The 23,241-nt window shown below is 41.9% G+C and overlaps 1 protein-coding gene across 1 annotated transcript in view; it reads right to left on the bottom strand.

Moving 5' to 3' along the window:
- Positions 1–23,241, bottom strand: part of PARL (presenilin associated rhomboid like) — a 625,047-nt gene that overhangs the window by 458,938 nt on the left and 142,868 nt on the right. Inside the window, exon 2 of the mRNA XM_069618249.1 lies at positions 15,785–15,977. Within this exon, the coding sequence (XP_069474350.1) occupies positions 15,785–15,977 (193 nt within the window). The remainder of the gene's footprint in view (positions 1–15,784; positions 15,978–23,241) is intronic.

Here is a 23,241-nt window from a genome sequence, read left to right as displayed (position 1 = left end):
TCCATACTTCCAGTATTGACACTCCACCCCCAACTCCTAGCCTAACTAAAAAATCCAACGATCCCCTTTCACATCAGAAAGCGCCTCGCTCAAAAGGAGCCCTTATCAACGGTAGGTCTCTAATGGCCCATGCACTAGACATCGCTGACTTGATTACATCTAACCATCTAGACCTCCTGGCTATCACAGACGTGGCTACACCCAGCGGATGGCCCAGCTCCGATGCTACCAGTCCCAGATAACTACACCATCTTCAGGACCGATCGAACCGCCAAGAAAGGAGGTGGGTAGCCATCATTGCAAAAAATTCCCTTGCCATTAGAGAATGCCCCAATACCCAGTTCACATCTTGCAAACTCCTCTCAGTGAAACTTCCCCTCTCAGCAGAACAGACGATACTCATCCACATTATATACAGACCTCCCGGCCAACTCAAATCCTTTGAGGATGACATTACCAGCCTTCTCTCACTAAACACAAAATCCAATTCACAAATACTACTCCTAGGCGACCTAAACCTTGGTCTACATAACAATTTAGATTCCAACGCCTTAGCTATCCAAAATACTCTCCAAGAACTGGATTTCTCACTAAGGATCTCCAACCATACTCACTGCAAAGGCATAACGCTAGATTGGGTAGCAAATCTTAACTGCAACACCAAAATACTGGCCAACACCCCCTGTGCTTGGTCCGACCACAACATCATATCCTGTACAATCCCATTCTCCAAATTTCCCTCCCAAAAGGATATGCCAGCCCCACCAGCTTTAACTAGAAATAACCGCCAAATCTCTCTAGAAAGCATTCTCCCTTTTATCCAACCTATCACTCAACAACAGCTACCTTCAGATCTAGATCCAGCCACTATGGTAGAATTATACAATCAGAACTTACTAGCTGCCATAGACCAACTAGCACCTCTCAAACTTAGGAAAGCCAAACCGACAACACATCTCAATAAATGGTTCAGTCCTGAATTGGAAACATTATGCGAAATAAAAAGAAACGCAGAAGCGTCCTGGAGAAAAAACCCTTCTCTAAATAAAGACAAATTTATAGGTGCCTCCAGCACTTATAAAACAGCTATCCTGGAAACCAAAAAGGAAAGCTACAATAATAGAATCTCCAACGCCAAATCCAATACTAAGGAGCTCTTCTTAATTTTTAAAGAATTAGAATCTCCTATTGTCCCTCCTGATTCATGCAATAAAGACATCGTTTGGTGTACCAACATCCAAAAGGTGCTCCTCAATAAAATCTCACTACTCCAAATCAAAATCGATGCTAAAAAGGTCAGCATCGCACTCCCCATCAAATCAAATAGCCCCACTGCACTGCATCCTAAACAAAAACCCCAATCTGACTTAACAATGACAGTAAATACAACTTTCTAATTCATGCCCGTTACCCCCCATGAGGTTGAATCTATCATTAGATGTATTAAACCTTCAAGGTGCCAAGGTGACATATGCTCTGCTACCATCATAAAAGAAGGTGCTAAAGAATTTGCAGCCTTCATTACATCTTTCATTAACTCCTCCTTTGCCTCTTGTACCATCCCAAATAATCTCAAAGACGCCTGGGTCATGCCGCTTCTCAAAAAGCCGAACCTTGACCTGAACATCCCAAACCAACTTCAAACCAATCAACACAGTGCCTTTTCTTCTAAAAATCCTAGACATGGCCGCCTATATTCAAATCCAAAATTACCTAGAAGTAAATAACCTCTTGGGCCTCCGACAATCGGGCTTCAGACCAAGACATGGGACAGAGACAGCCCTTCTGGACCTGAAAATCCAAATGGATGAAGCTAGAGACAACGACAAACCAGCACTTCTCTTACTCTTGGATTTATCTGCAGTATTCGACCTAGTCGATCATAACATCCTTACTAACCATCTAACATTAGCTGCCTCATTCTCCAGCCAATCGGCAACCTGGGTCAACTCCTTCCTGACGGTCAGATCTTTGAGAGTCTTCTCCCCTATTGCATCAGCCATACCATCACCCGTCACCTGTGGAGTCCCCCAAGGCTCTTGTGTATCAAACACCCTCTATAACATATACACCAATCTATTGTTTGACCACTTAGACGAGCTAGGCATTTCTTACATGAGGCAGATTCTCATCACTCTGTCCGGCAACTACCAATCTGACACTACCGTTCTCAATGAAATTTACAGTAAAATACAGGGATGGATGGCCAACCATGGGCTCTGTCTCAGTGACGACAAAACTGAGATCCTCCACATTGGATCCAACCTAAAACTCAGCAAACTAGGCCCCAAATACTCCTCATTCTCCATTGATGGCAACCTTCAAAGTAGACAAGGTAGCTAAAACCCTAGATTTCTACCTAGATTCAGCCTTAAACCTCCAAAGACAAATCAATGCCACTGCCTCATCCACGGCTTACACCTCCAAATTGATCAATGCTTGCCAACCCTATCTCAGTTGCTCTGTCTGATCCCATCTGATCCCATCTGCTGCAGTCCAGTTGCTCTGTTGTTCTCCTCCAAGCGCCTTCCTGTCACAAACAATCACCAGGGAGGCTGTATTTCTTTACAGGTGTTACTAATTAGTTTTGGGATTCAACCCTGTTAATACTTGTTCATTTTTGGGATTTAACCCAGTTACTTCTTGCATCAGGTATAATCGACTGGGAACTGGAGTGAGCGCCTCGCCTTCCGCTTTTTTTACATAGGGCCTACAACCTGGCTGGTGGTTTGCGAAGGGCCTCACTGGCCCATCATTGGTCAGGGTGCGGGATGGGAGACGGGGGCAGAAGGGAGACAGAGGCAGAGAGGACAAAGGAGCAAGCAGGGAGGGCAGCAGCCAACGGATAAAAGCACTGAGGCGCTTAGTAAACACATTTTAAAGAATAGAAAATGAAAATCAGAACTTAAGGCCTGGGGAATCAACTTAACCCAAGATGGAGGGTGCCAACTAACTGTCGTAATTGGCTAAAAACCTTGAATGCTTGGTTCTAGCATTCAGGCACAATGCCAAATAGCAATACATTTTTCCACACTAACTAAAAGGTTCACTGGTGTTGCTGACACTTTAGCCTCGCTTACCCTTTGGAAGTTGAGGCGCCTCCCCTCCACTTACCCTTTGGAAGTTCAGGGGCTGCCCCTCCCAGCCTTGGTTCTCCGATGAGCTCAAGGCCTTACGGGCCAAAAAATGGCAGGCTGAGCAAAAATGGAGAAGAACTTACTCCGCTAGTGCCAAGTCAGTCTTCAGTCTAACATGTAGCACTTAACTTGCAATTCAGGAGGCAAAAAGTGCTTTCTATACCTGTAAGATTGAAAATGCTCTAAAATCAACCCTGTGAACTTTTTTTATTGTATGGTCACTTTCTTCTCTTCCAGATATGGCCTTGCAGGTTGGTTACTCTCACGCTTTTTGAGACGATGTAGCAGCATTTTTTATTAATAAAGTTAACTTGATACGGGAAAAGATCCGTTTATCTGCTTTTCCTGCTCCTGAGCAGCTGCCTTAGCTTAGATCATAACTGGTTGGTATTTCCTATTTTTTCGGTCCAGGAAGTGGAGCTGGTGATTGGCAAATTAAAATCTGCCGCCCCTTCGGATGCCATTCCTCTGAGAAGTTTAAAAGACATTTCTCCCCAAATCTCTATATGGCTGACAGAAGCGGTCAATGACTTGTCAATCTGGATCTATTTCATAAGAGTTTAAGCAAGCTGTGGTCATTCCACTTTTGAAAAACCCTTTGTTAAACCCTGCTTCTCTGGCGAATTTCCGACCTATTTCCTTGCTCCAGTTCGGTATGAAATTGCTGGAATGCCTCGTCTCTCCTCTGCTTACCTCTTTTCCTCAACTTTCCTCCTTTTCAAACTCATTCCAGTCTGGCTTTCGTCTGGGTCGAGGGACAGAAAGTGTCCTGGTCTCTGTGTATGATGATCTCTGCCAGCTGGCCGATGAGGGTGGAACAGGAGCCCTCATTTTGCTAGATTTATCGGCCACGTTCCATACAGTGGACCCCAAGGTGCTACTGGATCATTTGGCGGTGGACGGCCTTTCTGGTCAAGTATTGGCTTGGTTCGCCTCTTTTTTGGCCGACCATAACCAAACACTGACACTTGCTTCCTTCTTTTCTGCCGCTGCTGATCAGCCTTGTCCCCCGCTCTTTTTAATATCTACATTCAGTCTCTTGTTTTGCTCATCCGCTCCTTCGGCTTCAGGCGTCACTCCTATGCTGATACGCAAATCATCGTCCGGTTGGATTCTGCCCAACCAGGCCTCGCATCTCAGTTTAGGAGTTGCCTGTTGTCCGTGAATGAGTGGATGGGCAGCAATTGGCTAAAACTTAACAGGGACAAGACAGAGGTCCTGGTGGTGCACCGCTCTGCGGTCCTCAACAGCCTGTCTCTGTCCCTGCTCTGTCTTGCTCCCCGGCCTTTTGGCCTATGGAACTTGGGCCCTGTCCTTCTCTGGTTTCAGAGGTAAAAAATCTGGGAGTAATTTTTTCTGCTTCGTTGTCGATGAATGGCCAAGTTGGGGCTATTTGCAAAGCAGGCTTCTTTCAGCTTTGTGTACTTCGTAAGGTCTTGCCGTTTCTCCCAGCCTGACTAAGGCCCTTAGTACGGCCTTGTTAGTGTTAAGTCAGCTAGACTACTGCAACACCCTGTTTTTGGCTCAACCCTTGTACCTCCTTCACCGCTTACAGATTCTCCAAGATTATGCTTCACGTATCTGCACGGGCTATCCATATGGTACCCATATTTCCCCTATCCTTCGTTCATTGCACTGGCTCCCCATTCTTCAGCGCGTGCAATTTAAGTCAATGGTAGTAGCGCATTGGGCCTTTGACGGCTCTGGTGCTGAATATCGCTAGGAAAATTCATGTCCTTAAGTGGCCTCTCATGAACTGCAGTCCAAGGGCTCTTGTCTTCTAGTGATTCCCCGTTATCAGTTCGAACGGGTAGGGGGCCGCTCATTTTCAGTGGCAGCTGCCAAATTGTGGAAAACTCTGCCAGCTTCATTGAGGTCCACAGAAAACAATCTTGCTTTCCGTCAATTGATAAAAACGTACTTGTTTAAATTGATTTTTCTATTTCTGCTAGTTGATCTCTTGTCCTTCCGGTTCATCTCAGCACCAAGATGCTTCGGCGTGCGTGCACTTTACAAAATAAATTAACATAACTTCTGTGGCTGGTCAAACCCCAGGATGCTCCGCTTCAGGGACACTTCCAAAGTTCACCAATGGCATGACGGCAGTGCAGGACACAATACTGGTTAGGCCCACAAGTCTAGGTTTGGAAGGCACAGACAAAGTTCCTCCCTGCTTGCTGAAGGTGCTCCAGATGTCACCACCACACACCCGTGGCTGGCTTGTACCCTCATCTGCAGGCCCCCACGCAGAGTTCTCTTTGGTCTTCAGACTCTTGGTTACAGTGGCCAACCTCTAGAATGGCTTCAGGCCCTCTCTTCTTATGCAGAATCTGGGTAACAGTCTCAGTCAGTTTCCATCAAACAACGCGCTGATCAGCAATCCAGGACTGGATTGTGCAAAGGTACATGTGCATATGTAAGGGTTTCTGGCCTCAAAAGCAAAATGTGGCAAAATGACAGACCTTAAAAGATCTAGACGCAGACATTTTGAGGATATAGTACCCAAAATGGCATTATCATGGCAAAGGGGAAAACGTGTAAAATGTGGTTAATTGTTCGCACCATCGGGGATCAGCGATAGCAAAATCCAGAGGGCAGCAAGGAGGCATATTGCAAGGGCTGCAGAAGGCAGAAGAGGAACTTGAGGCGGTCATGCACAGAGGGGGATGACACCCCGGAAAGGGCAGATACTATAAACAAATCACGGTAAGTATGTGAAGAGCACTGGGAGCGGCTAAGTAACTTCAATTATAAGAAATACGTCGAGAGACAGCATGCTGGCAGGGACAAACCAGGGAGGCTGCTGGCATGGTTGTATAAAAGCGAGACACCGAGACAGACAATCGGAGCAGTAGATGGGGAGAAAGGACAGATACTTGATACCCAGTAGGGAGTGCATGAAGGGTTCCTTGAGTTTACAAATATTGTATGGAGATACGGAGGGCGGTGAATGGGACGAGATAGTAGAAACACTAAAGGACATTGGCCTGCCGAAATTGAGTGCTGAGGAGAGAGAGAGAGAGAACTTAGACGCCCCAATCACACTGGAGGAATTAAAGGCAGCGATTGAGGCATTACCCACCTGCAAGGCCGCTGGGGCGGATGGACTCCCTAGCGAGTTTTATAAAACATATAAGACAGAGGTGCTTCCTTCGTTGCTGGCTATGCTGAATGAGGCTATTGAAACAGGAACGCTGCCAAAGTCCCTGCGAGAGGCGATAATTATCCTGATCCTCAAACCCCATAAACCAAGCATGGGCCGCAGATCGTACAGACTGAACGAGGATAGCAAGATTCTTACAGCTGTGTTGGCGGGGAGATTGAGACAGGTCATAAGCAAACTTATACATCCTGATCAGACTGGATATGTTCCACCAAGAAGCATATCCGATAACCTTAGGAGACTTCACTGGGTCGTGGAACAGACGGAGGGCGGGGGGCAGGGTTGCAATCGTTTCCTTAGATGCAGTGAAGGCCTTAGACTCGGTTAGATGGCCGTGGCTGATTGCAGCCTTACAGGAACATGGAATAGGGCCCGAGTATCTGAAATGGGTGAAACTATTGTATAGCTCACCATTGGCCAGAGTTAAGACGGCAGCCGTCATCTCAGACAGATGGCAACTTGGCAGAGGTACCAGACAGGTGTGCCCCTGGTCCCTGATGCTATATATTCTTGCACTAGAACCCCTAGCTATATACCTAAGACAACAATATGGAGAGGTAGGAATCTTCACCAAAGGATGGCCACATCTCAAATCATTGTATGCTGATGATATGTTGCTGTACTTGAGATACTCGGAAGAAAACCTACAGTACATCCTAGAAGTTATGGAGCGATTCGCGTAGCTCTCAGGCATTGCAGTCAACCCTAAAAAGTTGTGCATATTCCCCCTGGGGAGATACTAGGGGATTCCGCGGGAGCACCTACCCACTCTACAAATACCATGGGAGATCAAAAACTTTAGATACCTGCGAATAGAGATCTATCATGATGTTGAGAATGAACACATATATAACACAGAAAAGGCAGTAGCAAACATTGAGAACAGCATGAAATTCTGGGCTAACCTCCCACTGGCTATGATGGGAAGGGCGGCTTTGTTGAAAATGGTAGTATTACCGAGGCTGATGCACTTTTTCGGGAATATCCCATATTGGATACCTTAACTGTTCTTTGTTAGACTCCAAGGGATATGCAAAGGCTTCGTCTGGCACAACACCAGGAACAGAGTAGCCCTGTGGAAACTACAGAATACTTATGATAAAGGTGGTATAACCTCCCCAACTTCGAGATCTACAACTTGGCCAGCCAGCTACAATATGTGGCTACAATATGTGGCCAGGTGGCTATTGGAAGATGCAGCAGCTGAGTCCAGACTGTTGAGGTCAGAATGTGCCCCATATTTCCTAAAAGAATGGATATGGCTGCCAAAAACAGAACTAAAGGGGTGCTCAAGAATGCTGGAATTATGATGGCAAATGTGGCGAAAAGCTTGCCAGGCTATGGAGAACCTGACCCCGTGCTCTCCGCAGGCACCGCTAGTGGCACTGACCAAGGGGGATGCGCAGTTGAGGAAGATGATATGCAAGCACTGGGAACCGGTGGGCATTGCAACACTGTGAGATATATGGCAGGATGGGAAAATATTGGAATTTAACGCACTAGTAGAGGGAACGGACCTACATCTAGGGCAATACATCACATACACCAGACTGGTGCGACGGATGAAAGAAACGTGGTCTGAAATAGTGCTGGAAGATCAACCAGACACAGTCCGATATAATATACAAAATCACAGAGGGGGGGCATGAGGTCTCCCGTATCTATGAACTATTGATGACTAGTGTAGGAAAGGAGGTGACCCAGCTAAGACGAGAATGGGAAGAGGAGGTGGGTGAAAACATGAATGACGGGCAGTGGGAAAGGGCTCAAAGGTACCACAAAAAGGTGTCTAGGAATGCGAGGTTGCAACAAATCCAGCTGTATGTAACGCACAGAGCGTATATGACCCCTCCCTCCCCAGAGAATAGCCCGATTTAAGAAAGCAGGAATACAAATATGCCCCAAATGTGGAGAAGAGAATGCTGGGATGACACACATGTTCTAGGCGTGACCAGAAATTGGTGAATTTTGGAATGAAGTGGCCCACCGCCTAGCAGAATGTGTGGGCATGCATGATGGGGGGGGTTCCCTAGATCACACAAGCTAAAGCATGTGGGTAAACTTAAAGGCCTAGCTTACATACTGGCTAAGCGCAGAATTGCCATGGGCTGGAAAACATGCAGGAGACCAAAGACAGAGGTCTGGTGGAACGATCTTAAGAAATTGCCTCAAAGAGACTCGGTGCTGGATGAGCCTCAACACACTGGCCTTGAATGGTATCAAATATTATATCCTTATCCTTCCTTTCATTTGGCCTACATATCTTTGCTCAGCATCCATCCCTGTAAGTCTGTCAAAAATCTTGGAGTACTGTTGGACGACAAGCTCTCACTAACCACACAGTATATTCAATCATCAAGAAATGGAATTACTATACCAGGCTTGCATAAAACAATGCCCAGTAACTTCCAACCAAGCACAATTCATCAAAGCCATCATCCTCACCAGGCTCAAATATGTGAATGGCCACTACATCTGCCTATCCCAATTTCTTCTGTACAAACTGACGGGAACTAGAACAAAGCTGCCAGGCCCATCTTCAAACTGAGACCCCACAACCACACCCTTGAAGTGTTAAAGCAGCGTATCACCCACGATACCATATACAGACTTGGGCCAACCTACTTTCAGAACAGCTCTAAGAAATACTGCCCTTGTAGGCCTCTTTGTTCCACAGACTCCTCCCTACTAGAGTTTCCGTCCTTCAAGAAATAAAGATGCAGAGGCTGTAGACTTTCAGTCTTGACACCAGACATGGAATACGCTCCTAAACTAGTTTTGGAATGAAGATGACCTAATTCGGTTCTGTAAGTGCCTATAGTCCCACCTTTTCTATTCTGCTTACTGTGCTTGCCAGCCCTTGTCTGCCTTCTTGTCAACTTACACTCTGAAGCAAACTCGTTTAGCATAAGTGCACTACAACTGTCAAATCAAAGTGTATGCATTTTACACATTCTTAAAAACGAGTTTGTTGTATAAATTATACAAGAAATGTAATGAAGTTGTGAAATCACTGTTCAGAGGATTTGTGAGCACTAGAAAATACAGACTTGTGTTTTTACTGCTGTTGTGCACTTCTCTGTGGCATGATGTTTTGTTTTTCACTTTTGCCCAATTGCCTTTTGGACAAATGTACATTGTTTGCCAGAATTATAACTTCTGACTTCACAATGGTCTCCCACCCAGCGTCCTCGGTTACGGTTTAAAATTTGATTCCTAAATTTAAGAGCTTCTCTTTGACGGAGTACTTCACGGTTACTATGCTTTTATGAGAATCCGGTGCTGAAGAGCATGACACACAGGTCTTGAGGTGGACAAAGACATAGCAGCAAAGAAGCCATGGGCTACAAGGGAGCAGGGGTCTGTTCATGTGTAGGGACCTGTTTGGTTGCATTTCTATACGTATATTAGTCATTTATTTGCTAGGAATACTTTTTGTTGTTGTGTCAATTTTGACAAAGTAGCATCTGCTTTGCTAGAATGTGAACAACAAGCAACTTGAATTTTCATTGAACTCAAATGTATGAACAACAATCATGGTGTAACGGATATCCTTTTAAAGAGATTGCATCCCTCAAAAAAATTCTCCTTCCTTCAGATCTTATTGCCACATTTCCTGGGTACTGTGACAAAATCCCCTGCCTTGTTTCGAGGACTTCTAGTGCGGTAATTCATGGGGCTCGGTACCTCCCCTAGCCAATATACGATGGACCTGGAGCCCAGAAAGGGACTGTTACTGTAAACAGGAAAGGGTCATAGGGTCATATGTCCTTTTTTATCTTAAAGGACCAACCATACTAGGGCTACTTAGTATAGGCATTCTTAACCAAGGAGAGGGAACCTATTCAAACCTGTATCCACTGGATCAAATCACCCCTTATTATAACAGGCAGTTGCTACTACTAATATGACATCCTATGCATAAGCCGTTTTTATTACAAAGAACAATTGTATTGTTCTTCAGAGAAATGTATATATAGATATATTTTTTTTTATTTTTTTTTCTTTTTCTTTTTAAACCAACCACTGTTGGCATAGCATAAGACTTTTTTTGGGGGGGGGAACAATTTTGGGGGGAAATTATTTTTTTTTTAAAAAGAGAATACACATCACAAAAATAACATGAGGGAGACAAAAACGTGTAAACATATTAACACACATTTCTTAATACATTCAACTTGCATTAAGTTCCAACAGCAACATTACAGCAGCTTCACCTAACTAGGTAACTTCCGGCAACAAGGTCATTATGTTGCTAATGAAACTACTCAACGTGTTTAATTTCTTAGCTGTCATCAATACCGGACCTTCCTCATGATTCAATCACCCAGTGTGAAATGTATCCAAAAGCAAAAAGCAAACACCTCCACCCTCATTCCATTGTAATCCAGATGGCTTATCTGCTGCTATGACTTTGTCCACCTCAAGACCTGTGCGAGTCATGCTCTTCAGCACCGTCTTCTCATGAAAGCGCAGTAACCGCAAAGTTATGAGTGACATGCACTCTCACATCAAATCATACTGCACTTGCGTGAACTGAATGACACTCTGCCTAATAGGATCGCTGTCTGTCTTCCCTCTGTTCCACCTCCCTTGTCGCATCGCGCCTTGAAACACTTGTGTATAGGTGCGTTATAAATACCATATCATGTCATACTGAAATATATGTAATGAAACTTTTTCTTTCTTATTCAGTAAATCTTCAGGACGCTATGTAGCTCATATCAGACAGGAGAGTAATATAATAAAAACATAGGTATTAATATATACCTAGTGCTTGAACCACTCCAACAGATGTGGTAGTATTGAATGCTATACAATATCCTTTCTTGTTATGTAGAAGGCTTGTTTGAAATACAAGTCTTCTTAGTGCATCCAATCAAAGATAACAATCTGCAAAAAATCCAGATATAATCCAATCAACGCTAAAGTCACACCACATGGAGACGTGATTCAGAATCGCGCATGCTACCATCACCCAGTGTAATAAAGGAGCATATACCTTCTGTATAGTTTGTTTTCTGTTCACGTTCACAGGTTTGTGGGGTATCTGCCAATACCAAGTTGTATGATATTAATTATTCTATGTCATGATGTCATGCATGTTTATAATAAAACACTTTGCTAGTGGTATAGACTGTAGTATATGGCATCCCCTTTTGGAAAGTGCCATCTTTAGGACAGGCTGCCAAATTGCAGGCTAAACTGGCTCATCCTGGCATCCATCTTTAAAGAACCAGCTATCCGTACCACGGGGCATAATTATAAGTAACCATCACTAGTCATGCAGCACCTAAGTGTCCCTACATGTCCTCAGTGTGCATATTAATGAGAAGTCAAGAATGTTATGTAATGCAGTAGTATTCATCAGAATGTCTTCCATTGTTCATGACCTCCTTCATGCCTGTTGCAAAACGAAAAGTAGTTCTGTATAAGACACAACATTTAAGCTGATGTCATGCTGGGAAAGGCTAGAAAAAAACCTAAAACCCATCCAATGAATATTCGAATTGTGTTTTGATATAAAAGAAATATCAATACTATTGAATAAATGTAGAGGTGGCACACAATTTGAGAATGAAGGAGGGAAGAGTGGAACCATTAGAACAAACGTTGCCGATTTCAGTATACCTTGTTCCCTTTTGTTTTGGCTCCTCTTGAATGCAAAGATGGGTTTGTTCAACTTGTTAGTATCTCTGTTGAATACTCGCCAGTTTGTATGTATGATGTCATTGATTTTATATGGTAGGTTACAGAAAGTTTGGACACAGCCGTTTATTGGGGTCCTTCTCTCTTGGTTCCAACGGGGCTTCTCTATTATTGGTTAAGGCTCTCTTCGAGGCTGTTCGAACAATTTTCTTAGGATATCCTCTTTACGTGATTTGCAAGTCAGGATTTAAGCTTCTGCTCTGAATGTATCATTTGTCCTATTATTCCGTTTCAGCCTTAAGAACTGGCCAAATGGCAAGTTTCACGCAGAGGTCTAGGGTGGTGAATGGGGAAGTGTAGCAAGGCCTTTTTATCCGTACATTTATGGTACGGTCTAACTTTCAATTTACCATTGTCATGAAAAAGAGTGATGTCCAGAAAGTGAATTTCGGGTGTTCACTGCATTCATTAATCCAGTTAACGAACGCAATAGCTGAATCCTTGGGGAATCCTACATTTACTGCGACTCGAACATTCTCCCGTGACTAAAACAGTGCCTTTGAACAGTAATAAAATGCAGACCCCCATTACTGCGACTAATCAAAGCAGGGGTGTCTCCCGCGCCTCTTAGTCATGGCAGGGGTTTCAGGGGTGTCCTCCGCTTCCATTAAATGGAGAGCGTGGAAGAAGATAGATTTAGGTAATAAAAAAAAAAAAGGATCCACACGTGTGTCCAGTGGTTACGGTATGTGGCTAGGTGGGGCGGAGTAGGGGCATGGGGGCCACAGTAAGCTATCTGACCACTGCGCTGCGCCCTAATGGTCGTCAACATTTTTGTCCGCAGAATTACGGGTGGCGCAGTGATCACATAGATTCAATGCTTGGTACCCTTCCATATAATCGGGATGTCATCAATAAACTTTCGCCAGACAGAGATGTTTTAAAAAAAATGGTTTGTCTGTCCTGTAGATGTCATTTTTTTCAAATGCTTCCACAAAGAGGCTTGCCATGTTAGGTGCCATCATGGCCCCCATGGCCGTTCCTTCTGTTTGTTTATAGAACTTGCCTTGGAATTGGAAGTAGTTCTCCATCAGTGCTACCTCCGCACACGAGATGAAAGAATTTGGAACATGATCTTGATCTGGTCTATTCCATAAAGCCTCTTCAAGAACTTACCACATCGTTCTCTGGGGGATCTTGGTATACAGGGAGACAATGTTAAGGCCCACCAGAAGGTATTCTTGAGGATTACATTTGAGATTTTCAATTACTCTAATGATCTCCATAGTATGCCAGACGTATGATCTCATCTCAATGACAAAGGGTCTCAAATAATGGTCTACATATATAGACAGAGGTTCCAAAATCCAAAACAGAGTTTAATCCTGAGACGATAGGAAGTCCAGGGGGGTCAATTAGGGTTTTGTGAATTTTCAGGAGTATGTAAATAAAGCCTTTTATTAACCAGAGACTTCCCCTTCTTGCCGACTGATTCACCCTCTCTCCACAGTCATATCTATTGCAAACATATTCACTAATTCCAGGACAAATATAGAGTCAATTCTCTGTGTTTGGTGGAATCGTCTTGTCTCTAGGTCTACCACAGTTGATTGTTTTAGATCATAGATCCCATTGGGGAAGGCCTCTGTATCTGGCACTACCCCCATATGTGTATGAAATGTTTATCTTAATGACACAGCTAAAACTGCTAATTTTGCCTTTTCAAAAAGATTCATTCCAAGCCCCGGGCAGCATCCACCACTCACATAAAACAATTGCTCTCACTCTCGCGCATAGGTAGCATGGATCAAACCTACCCACAAAAGCAAAGCCACCTCAGCTCTGCTCAATGAGGCAGATGACCATGCACATGCAGCCTTTAAAGTTGTAGCCTGCCCTCCGAATGCAAAAATTATTAAAGCACTCATAATGAATGAGCTATTCAGAACTAACCAATCTCTGGTGTACCCACTTTTGACAAGCCCAAACCGGAGAGGTAACAGCAGGGTATAAAGTACGGCAGCAGGGAAAGCAGAGTAAGAGAGAGCTAGTTATCATAGAAGGACCTTTTTGATTCACTTAGGGAGTCCAACAAGTTTGCACAATTGTGTCTATTGTGTTATCCTATATTTAAATTGTTTTGAAATTTTTTTAATACCACTTACATCTGATGTTCCCTGTGTTTAGATATGCTTAATTACTTGTCTCACATATGCAGATGACATGGGTTTTAATAGGATGAACTCTGATGCACTGCAGAAATAGTTGACTGGATATAGGGATGTTATGTTGAAAAAGCATATGTAGATTAATGTCAGGAAATCAATTAATGAGCTGTCAAAAAAGGCATGAAGAGGGCCATGAAGTTCTAACTAGACAATGTTACACTAACTAAACTTGACATCTTCAATGTCTTGGGTTTTCCTTGCAAGTTCATGCTATTCACAAGTTCAGAAGGTGACTACACGCATAACACATGCAAACATGGGCATTCTTTATTTTTCTACAACTTATGGGGAGATTGTAAACTTTGATCACAGATTGTATTGCAAAGGAAAATCCAGAGGCACTTGACTTTGGGTGCACTGAATTCTATAGGGAGGGCAGGAAGGACATTTCTGAAAAGTCTCTTGGGGGAAATGGATTTAGCACCACCTATTAACTTGGTAACTAATTTAATTTCTATATTGAAAGAACTTTTTTATCCTATCATGTTCTAGTTCTCTGAATGGATTAATGCAAAGGGGTATTTTATGCATTTAATTTCACAGGGGAAGAACTTCTTAAGTCTTAAGATAAATGCTGTAGGCACATTGTTTTTACTCGTTTAGAAGTTTCTCCCCCAGCCCCATTTACTTAAAACAGACACTGTACTGCCTTGCATTATTGTTTTTAACGGTGTAAGTGTAGTCTAGTCCTTCTTCAGCACAACCTATTTTGTAAATTCTGTGTAAATAAAAGGTGTAGAAATAATATCCTTGATTTAACTGCATGTGTTTTGGCTTAATAAGTAGTATACCTTTATGCAACTGTGTGTATCTCTATGACTTGACTAGCTGTGTGTTGTTAATTGTACCTGCATGCCAAGCCCAGATTTCCTAAATCCAAGCCTTACTGCTTAGCCTATGCTACCCAGCGAGAGATTTGTTAGAGAACGTGTGAAAAATCATTGCTTATTCACTTGGTTGCCTGCTAAAACCCCACTCCTGGGTTTTTGAAAATCCCTCCAACCATTTTCAAAGCAGAGAAAAATAGAAGCAGAGCTGTGGTGAAAAGAAAAAAGAGGGAAGACCGAAGGCAGCCAGAAAGTGTTAGCCCAGGAGATTGGAGTAGATATGAGATGACTAATTTCCAGTTTGAGGGTCAAGATTACAACAAGAATCACTTTTGATATGGAGTATCGCATGGATCTGGATGCAAGGTGCATCGTGACACATTACGCAAGCATTTAATATTGCAGAAGCATTTTAACAGTGATGAGCTGTAGATAAAACAGTACGGAGTGTGGTGGCTGTTTGAAACTAGATTACACAAAACAGACTGTAATCAGCAGAGTTGGTAGAAACATCTCATTGGGACAATATTAAATATATCAATGTAATGTTTTGTTGATTTTTATCATTACAGGAGATAATGCAATGTTCCCAAAATCATACGAGTTGGTTGGGCAAGTGCCAAAGCAGATAATGGAGCTCAGGTCTGTGGGTTTCTAAGTTAGCATCTTAGCCACTTAACTACATCTCCTCTTGAGACTCAATTGACAAATGATAAAAAGTTACATTGGACACAGCCCATAAATTATGACACTGCAAGCGAATTAATTGTAATGACTTACCCCAACAGTGAAAACAAAAGGTCTAAAAAGGCGCTTGATTGAATTGGAGGTACTGTAAGAAACGGTCTCTTGTATAGGTGGCGCTATTACACTTTTAAAAGTTTTAGATGCTTTTTCTGGTTCAGGTCTTTGAGGTTCAACCTTTTTGGGTGCTTTCCGAAATCCATGTCTCTGCTGTGTATATATTGTAAACCTGTGAAGAGAAACAGACGATTGAATATTTAAAGCACAAAGCCAATAAAAACAGAACAATGGCATTGAATGAGAGAAACAATCCAATTTTTCAGTTGCTCCAAAAAAAAAAAAAAAATTGTATATTATATATATATATTCAGTGGAAAAAACTTTGTTAAAGGGATGCTATGGTTAAGTTGCGCTACTAAAAACCTATGAAATTCAGTGAAAAAAACTTTGTTAAAGGGACGTTATGGTTCCAAGTAAAACCGAAAAACCCCTGAAATTCAACAGTTATGGTAAGCTAAGCAACCATAACTGGCACCACCACCGTGCGCTGCTAAGACTAACACCCAGGACATCAAAGATGACATCACAAATGTCATCAGTGATGTCATCAATGACATCACATATGCATTTACTTTTCATGAAAAGTCTGTACAAGGGATTCTTATTGTAATGTTGATAAAGTGTCAAGGATCGTTGGAATACATATCATGAGATATGTAGTGCATTAAGGAATGCATTGATACAAATAGCATTCCATTATGAAGTTATTTCCAGTATACTAAGCTACTCATGTAGAAACATAGGCATTTTTTAAAATTATTTATTTCAAGTGATTTTATGGTCATACATTAGACAACCTTTGATCACACATTTGAACTTCACATAAGTGAAAAAATTGAAACTAAAAGTAAAAGTGAAAGTAAAATGGATACAGAAGACTCAGCATTGCATGAATAGTATACAAGCTATAACAGTTTCCTCTAATTGGATCTTGCAAGATGACTCTACGGTGATTAACAGTTTGATCAATGCTAAGGTTATAGGTGTCTTTTCATTGGCCAATAGCATTTTCCACCACATATCCTTTGGTCTGTATCCATATTTTTTGATGACATCACACATTATCATTGATCTCTGATTCTCGAAAGCTAGACAGTCCATTATCATTATTCCTCGTTGCATAGACGACATGTCTGTGGCCCAGCTTGTATAGTTTTAGACCAGGCAGTCTCTTTAGTTTGGATCAAGTTTAATTTAAAGCGTAGAAACTGATCTCGGAAAAACCAATGATGGAATATTTTCAAATAGTTCGGGATTGAATGTGGTTTTTGACTGATTTCCCATAGTTTACCATATCCCTTGTACCTACGTCTTTGCTCTTCGGTTTTAAACCAATCCAGTGAGTAAAGTTTCCTTTTGATTTTATCATGATTATTCATTAGAGGGTCATTAGTTTCCTGTAAGGCGTGTATGATGGTTAGACACTTTTCTTCCCATTCGTTCAATATTGGTTCTGATCGAGTTGCTAGTTTCCTCTTTTAGATATAAGAAGCCTCCTTTTGGCTGATCATCTTTGCATTTCCTGTAAAAGGCATGCATTTCCCATTCCACAATTACTGCCAAAGAACTCAGTGCCAAAGAACTCAGACCCAATTCCATTCTTATTGATTGCATTGGGGTTCCTTTTGTAAGTCTCAACACGGTTTTCCAAAAACAACCTTCCAATCGGGACCAGTTCTTTTCTTCGAAATTAAATGAGGTCTCTGCTCCATATGTTAGGATGGGGATGGCTTTGGCTTAATGGAATTGGATCAATGGTATGAGGCTGAAGTTACAATACTCAACAAACATTTTGCCAAATTTGCCAAGCTTGCTGTTTTCTTGGTCAAAGCTTGTCGTCTCGGTGCATCTATTTTGCTTGAGTTCAAGCAGACTCCTATATTTGATAAACAACTTTACTACTGGAATATTTGTTCCCAGTAACGACCAACTCAGGTTTTTGAATTTTATCTGATGGTGTTGCAGACCCAAGGGTAGGATGGCTGGTTTTTTTGGGTTAATTGTAAGGCCATTTACTTGTAAATAGTTGTTGAGAGCATTCAATTGTTGGAGGCCTACTGTGGTCTGGTCTATGAGGACCACATCATCAGTATACATGAGCCTGTTCACTTTCATGGGAGCTATGGATGGTGGAAAGTGTCTGATATTCTGGAAAGTACCGCCAACATCTGAAATGAAGAGATCGAATTATTCTGATGCCATAGGGCATCCCTGATTCATTCATTCATTGGTTGGTGTGGATTTTGTCAGTAATCCTGTCTTATTGAGTCTTATTTGGACTGTGGTGTTTTGATGAAATGCTTGAATTGGAGCTAGTATGGATTGGGGACATTTCCATTGTTGTAATTTTGCCCAACGTTGTGGTCGAGATATGCTATCAAATGCTTGAGTTAAATCAATAAACGCAACATAGATTTTATAATTCGTATTTCGTTCAGTTCTGCTCTTCAAAAGATTTAGAATGAATATATTAAGAGCAGTCCCTATTCCACAAACAAATCCTGCTTGGCATATGTCTATGTGATTTGATTTTTTTGCCCAATAGCGCAATGCTTTAAGAATCAAAGCATTACTTGATGCCCCAGGCCAAAAATCTTGCCTGGGGCATCAAGTAATGCTATAGGACGGTATTTTATTGGTTCCGACCGATCGCCCTTTTTTGTGAATAGGGACTATAAAAGACTTCTTCCAAGATGATGGAATTTGGTTGACATTGACGATGTAGTTAAACAAGATTGAAAGAAAATTCGCCCATTCGGCAACATCTGTTTTCAACATTGTGTTGCTAAGGCCGTCTGGACCACAGGCTCGTGCGGTTGATAACTTATTAATGATTTCCATGATGGTTTCACTGGACGTATCTATTAGATACCATTTTTCCACTGGTTTTGGCACTAAGGATAAATGTTCATGTTTATCCAAAAAGGATGGATGTTCACTTTTATCCAAGAAGGAGTTAAAATGGGCGATCCATTTCTCTGGCGCCATGGGCGTCATGAACAATGAATCTTGCTCCGTTTCTGAGTTGTTAATTATTTTCCACATCTCCGCTGTGTTCTTATTTTTCAATGTGAACAACATGGATTCTGCATCTTTTCGGATAAGGATCTTTTTATATCGCTGTGTCCAGTTTCTATCTGTGTTTCTGAATCGAGGCTGCCAAAGTTCTGTCATGTTTCAGGGAATTCAATTGCTGCCTCATTCGTTTTTTTTTTGTTACAATTTGCACATCAAAATTATGAGTTGGATGTCGCTGCATGTTTCTTGAACCTTTTTTTTGGATTTCGAAATTTTTAAATAGATTAATATATTCAAGTATATCAGCTGCCCCTTTAACTTGTGGTGAATTGATTGAGATTGTCAATGCATTGGTCAGCTTTGGTAGATTTGACAATGGTATTGTCAAAAGATTTCTGCCCATGGTTACTTCAAGACACATTGGGTCCATGTGATCGTCTCTATGAGTGATTGGAAACAGGTTTGCGGACAACAGATTGTGATCGCTCTCCTGCATATGGATCACTCATGTTGTTATTTCTCGAACTCAAGGAGTCTGAGATGAATATATAATCTAGGATCTGGCCATTTGTGGCGTTATTTCTTGTAATTTGTGCTGGCGAGTCATCCATAGTAGAAACATTGAGAAGTGACATGTTTTTTTCTTCCATAGCCATGTTCCACTGTGTGCCTCTTCGTTCAGCCGCAGTTGCCAAGATGTCATCGGACATGATGGGTTCATGTTTAAGCATTTGCAGTTCAAGTCTCCACACATGATAAACATTGTGTTTGGCCAATTTTTCCTACAGTGATCAATCCACCTTTCAACTTGCCCAGGCAATTCTGTGCCGATTAATGTGTTCGGATTCCAATACAGGTTAAATAGGCAAATTGCCCGATCGCTCTTGTCATTGACATCTAATAATGTACCAACCAGTATTTGAATTAAAATAGTTGGATTTAATTCGGCCACAACCTTAAATTGTAAATGATTCTTAATTAGAATCACGAGGCCCGACATTGGGCGACCTTTCACGCCTTTAATAGCAGGATTTAAATAAGTTGAGTATCCTTCCACAATTGGTGTCTCAGGAAGTCAGGTTTCCTGTAGGCAACATACGTCGTGTTCTTCAATCTGGTAATTCTGCTGAACAAAAAGATGCAAAAAAAACCCTAGTCTTCCATGATGCGATTGTTAGGGGTTTATGAGCAATTGTCGCCCTGGCCTATGGCATTTGAATTTTGTCTGCCACTAGATTCATTAGCCATTTCCAGTTATCTTCAGTACCTTTAACAGGTAATCTTTGGTCCTTTCTTCTGATTGATCTCTCTTGGTGATCTGTTGCTCTATATGGGGACGATCTGGATCGACCTCTATGGTCTTTTCTTCCCGGAGATCTTCCTCGACGATCTGAGTGTCGGTTTAGAGGAGATTTTGATATCTCTATGAGTGGACCGTCTGTGATGATTAGTTGATCCTTGTTCTGGTGTTCTATACCTTGAGGTGTGGTGATGATAGTCACGTCTTTCTCTTTTGTACACGTGACTTCCTTCATTATTATAAAACATTGTTGTTCCTTTCACCACATTTCTTCTTCGAGATGGCTTTCTTGTATTTAATATAGTCTTGCTTACTAAGATTGTTGGTCTAATTGCAATTAGCTGATCTATGACATCAAAGCCCAGTGTTCTTAGTTGTGACGTTTCTTGCTTTAATAATTGGGCTATTAATGCAGTTGTGGTATGGATAAGTACTCTGTGCAATCTCCATAAATTTCACTCTTGCTATGTCATTGGATGTCAGTGATCTAAGCGAGGGAACATGATGTAGGAGCCTAGTAATATTTGCACGATTCAGAATGAGACCATCCTCTTGTGGACAAAGTCTTTCAATTAATAATCCGTCTTCATAATGAACAGAACGAGCTCGATGTTTTGTTGTCAGTTCCTGTTTGACCTGAGGTTGTTTAAATAATTTCAACTGTGATATATGATAGGAGTCTGCAGGAGCCGTCATCGGAAGGGTTTCACCGGCTGCTGCAGTGGACTGTGGAAGTGTAAGGTTTTTCTTGCTTGTTGGTGCCACAGGGTTGGGTTCTGATGCCATTATTTTTTTTGTTTTTGCCTTGGGCGACTCATGCCTTACACTCTTGACATCTTCTGGCATGCCACAATTGATTAGCTGTAACATTTGATGTATTGTGCCGACAGTCTTTAGTTTCACTTCGTTGCTGTACAGCCAATCTCTGCACAAGCAATGTTCTTCAGTACGAGATTTGGACGGTCCCTTTGGTGCACGACTCCATTGCACCTTTACTTGAGGTGTTAGGCTATCCACCTCATTGTCAGAATCTGGAGTTGCCATGAGTATAGCATCTGTTTCTGCTTCGCAGTCTTCACTTTCACTATCTCCAGTAACAGAGTATGTGGATAGCTCCATTAATTCCGATATTTCATTTTCTTTCATTTGTTTTTCTGAAATACAACTTTGGCAAATTTTAAGTGGCGATTTCATACTTACAGATTTGGTTTGTTGACTCTTTGGAAACAACTTTGTTGTCGCATTAGTGGCACCTTGATTTACCTCCATTTTAGTTTGTTGCAAGCCTTTTACTGACATTATAAGATCTTTAGTCGAATTAATGTTCTTGATCTCATCATTCTCGCTGGTTCTTTGTTTTGTTGTATGCTGAAGTTTCGGGCCATTAGTCTTCGCAGGAACGGACTTTTTTTTGGTTTTCAGTGCTTTTTTAAATTTTGGCAATATTTGTGTTTGGTTCGATTTTGGAACTACTGTTCCCTTCACAAAAATGTGACATATCTGTGGTCTTGAGATATGCACGTCCGGTTCCACTGGGACGATATCATCATTTGGATTTGTGACCAATATGGCGTCATTTAGGCCTGTCACTGGTGCAGCAAGTATCTTGGAGTCATCATTCAATTTGGATACAGAGCTGCAAGGTGTCATAGGTCCATTTTTGTTTACTTGGTTGTCAATTGAATTTGGAGGTACTTCAAGATGTTGCATATTTACAGCTCTGGGTCAAAGGGATTCTTCATTGATGTTAAATGTTTTACAGTTAGCAATTCTAAAGCAACTGAACCCAGTCGACGTGACAGGTGTCGGTTCTCCCTGTCTTTAATTACTGGGTCTAGGATTGAGTGAATTAAGGTAGTTATTTTTGCCTCACTCCGGTCCATTTCTTTTTGTATTGAGGTTACAAAGCCTTCTACAAAAATCATCTTGGAAGTTAACATAGCAAGCACTGTTGTCTGATCTTTCAGTTGTCGACCATTTGCTCATGCAACTTCATGAACAGGGCCATGATGTTAGTCAATATGGACACAACTTGGACATTTTGATCACTTGCAGATTGAATTGGGATGTCACTTAGCTGTTTATAAGTTGAAGTCTGAGTTGCCACATCTTCAGACTTAGTTGAACATGATTGTCGTTGCTTTAATCTTGCGACTTCCACATTGACATTTTGTTCAGTTTGTATTTTGGATTGTCTTATGTTTGATGGTTTCAAGATGTTGGCTCCTTGCAATTCCATACTGGTGGTGGATTCAAGAAGTAGCTGATCAGGAATCTCAGCGTCACATTTGCTTCGGTTTTGGATAGCATATCCTCGTGAAGCATTAAGACAACTTTCGTTGAAATGATGGAGTTCATAGGAGTAAGCCTTTTCGGTTTCTACTCCCCCAGGCCTCCAAATTGACTTTTCGGGTAGATAATCTGGCATGGAAATTTCTTTCCGTGGTATGTTAGATCTCTGTTTTATTTTACCACCAGCTAAACCTTCAGCTTTGTCAATAATCTTGTGATCACCTTTCAAGACATTGGACATGTTGGCGATAGATTTGGAATGTGGTCTGAGCACACTTGTAGTGGTATGTGTGCATGATGGTAATGGCATTGATATTAAGCCATAGTTCACACTGTGCTCCGGTACATTTGTAGCAGTTGACGATGTGTTGTTATGCACAATTATTACATTGTCTGCAGATTTAATATGCATCGCCATGGGTATTATGTCAGCTATTATATTGGTATTTCGATTGTTGACTGTCGCAAATTCATTATTTTATGAGTTTGGATATTCAGTGATCAATCCATCAAATAATTGTGGAGCCTGAAATTCAATGATTTGTTTTCTTTTCTTGTATTTCTTCATGTCTAACAAGTCGTCCTCTCCCGGTGTAGTTGTGGATTGTGGGGTGTCTTAACCCACTGGTCCAAGCCCTTCAACATCACTGTGCATTGCTGGCAGCAGAAACCTCAGAAATGGCCGCTGGAAAGCATGCTGCTTGCTAGAAATCACCAGAAAGTGCGCAGTGAAAATCTGAAAAATAGGCCACCATCTACTTTTGCCTCCGTCAGTGGTAACACAGGAGACCACTGCCAAACCCATCATTTTGGCTGCTCACAG

The sequence above is a fragment of the Ambystoma mexicanum genome, chromosome 10, assembly GCF_040938575.1.
Source record: "Ambystoma mexicanum isolate Mex_15411 chromosome 10, UKY_AmexF1_1, whole genome shotgun sequence".
In the NCBI taxonomy this organism is placed as follows: Eukaryota; Metazoa; Chordata; class Amphibia; order Caudata; family Ambystomatidae; genus Ambystoma; species Ambystoma mexicanum.
This window is presented reverse-complemented; position numbering and strand designations above follow the sequence as displayed.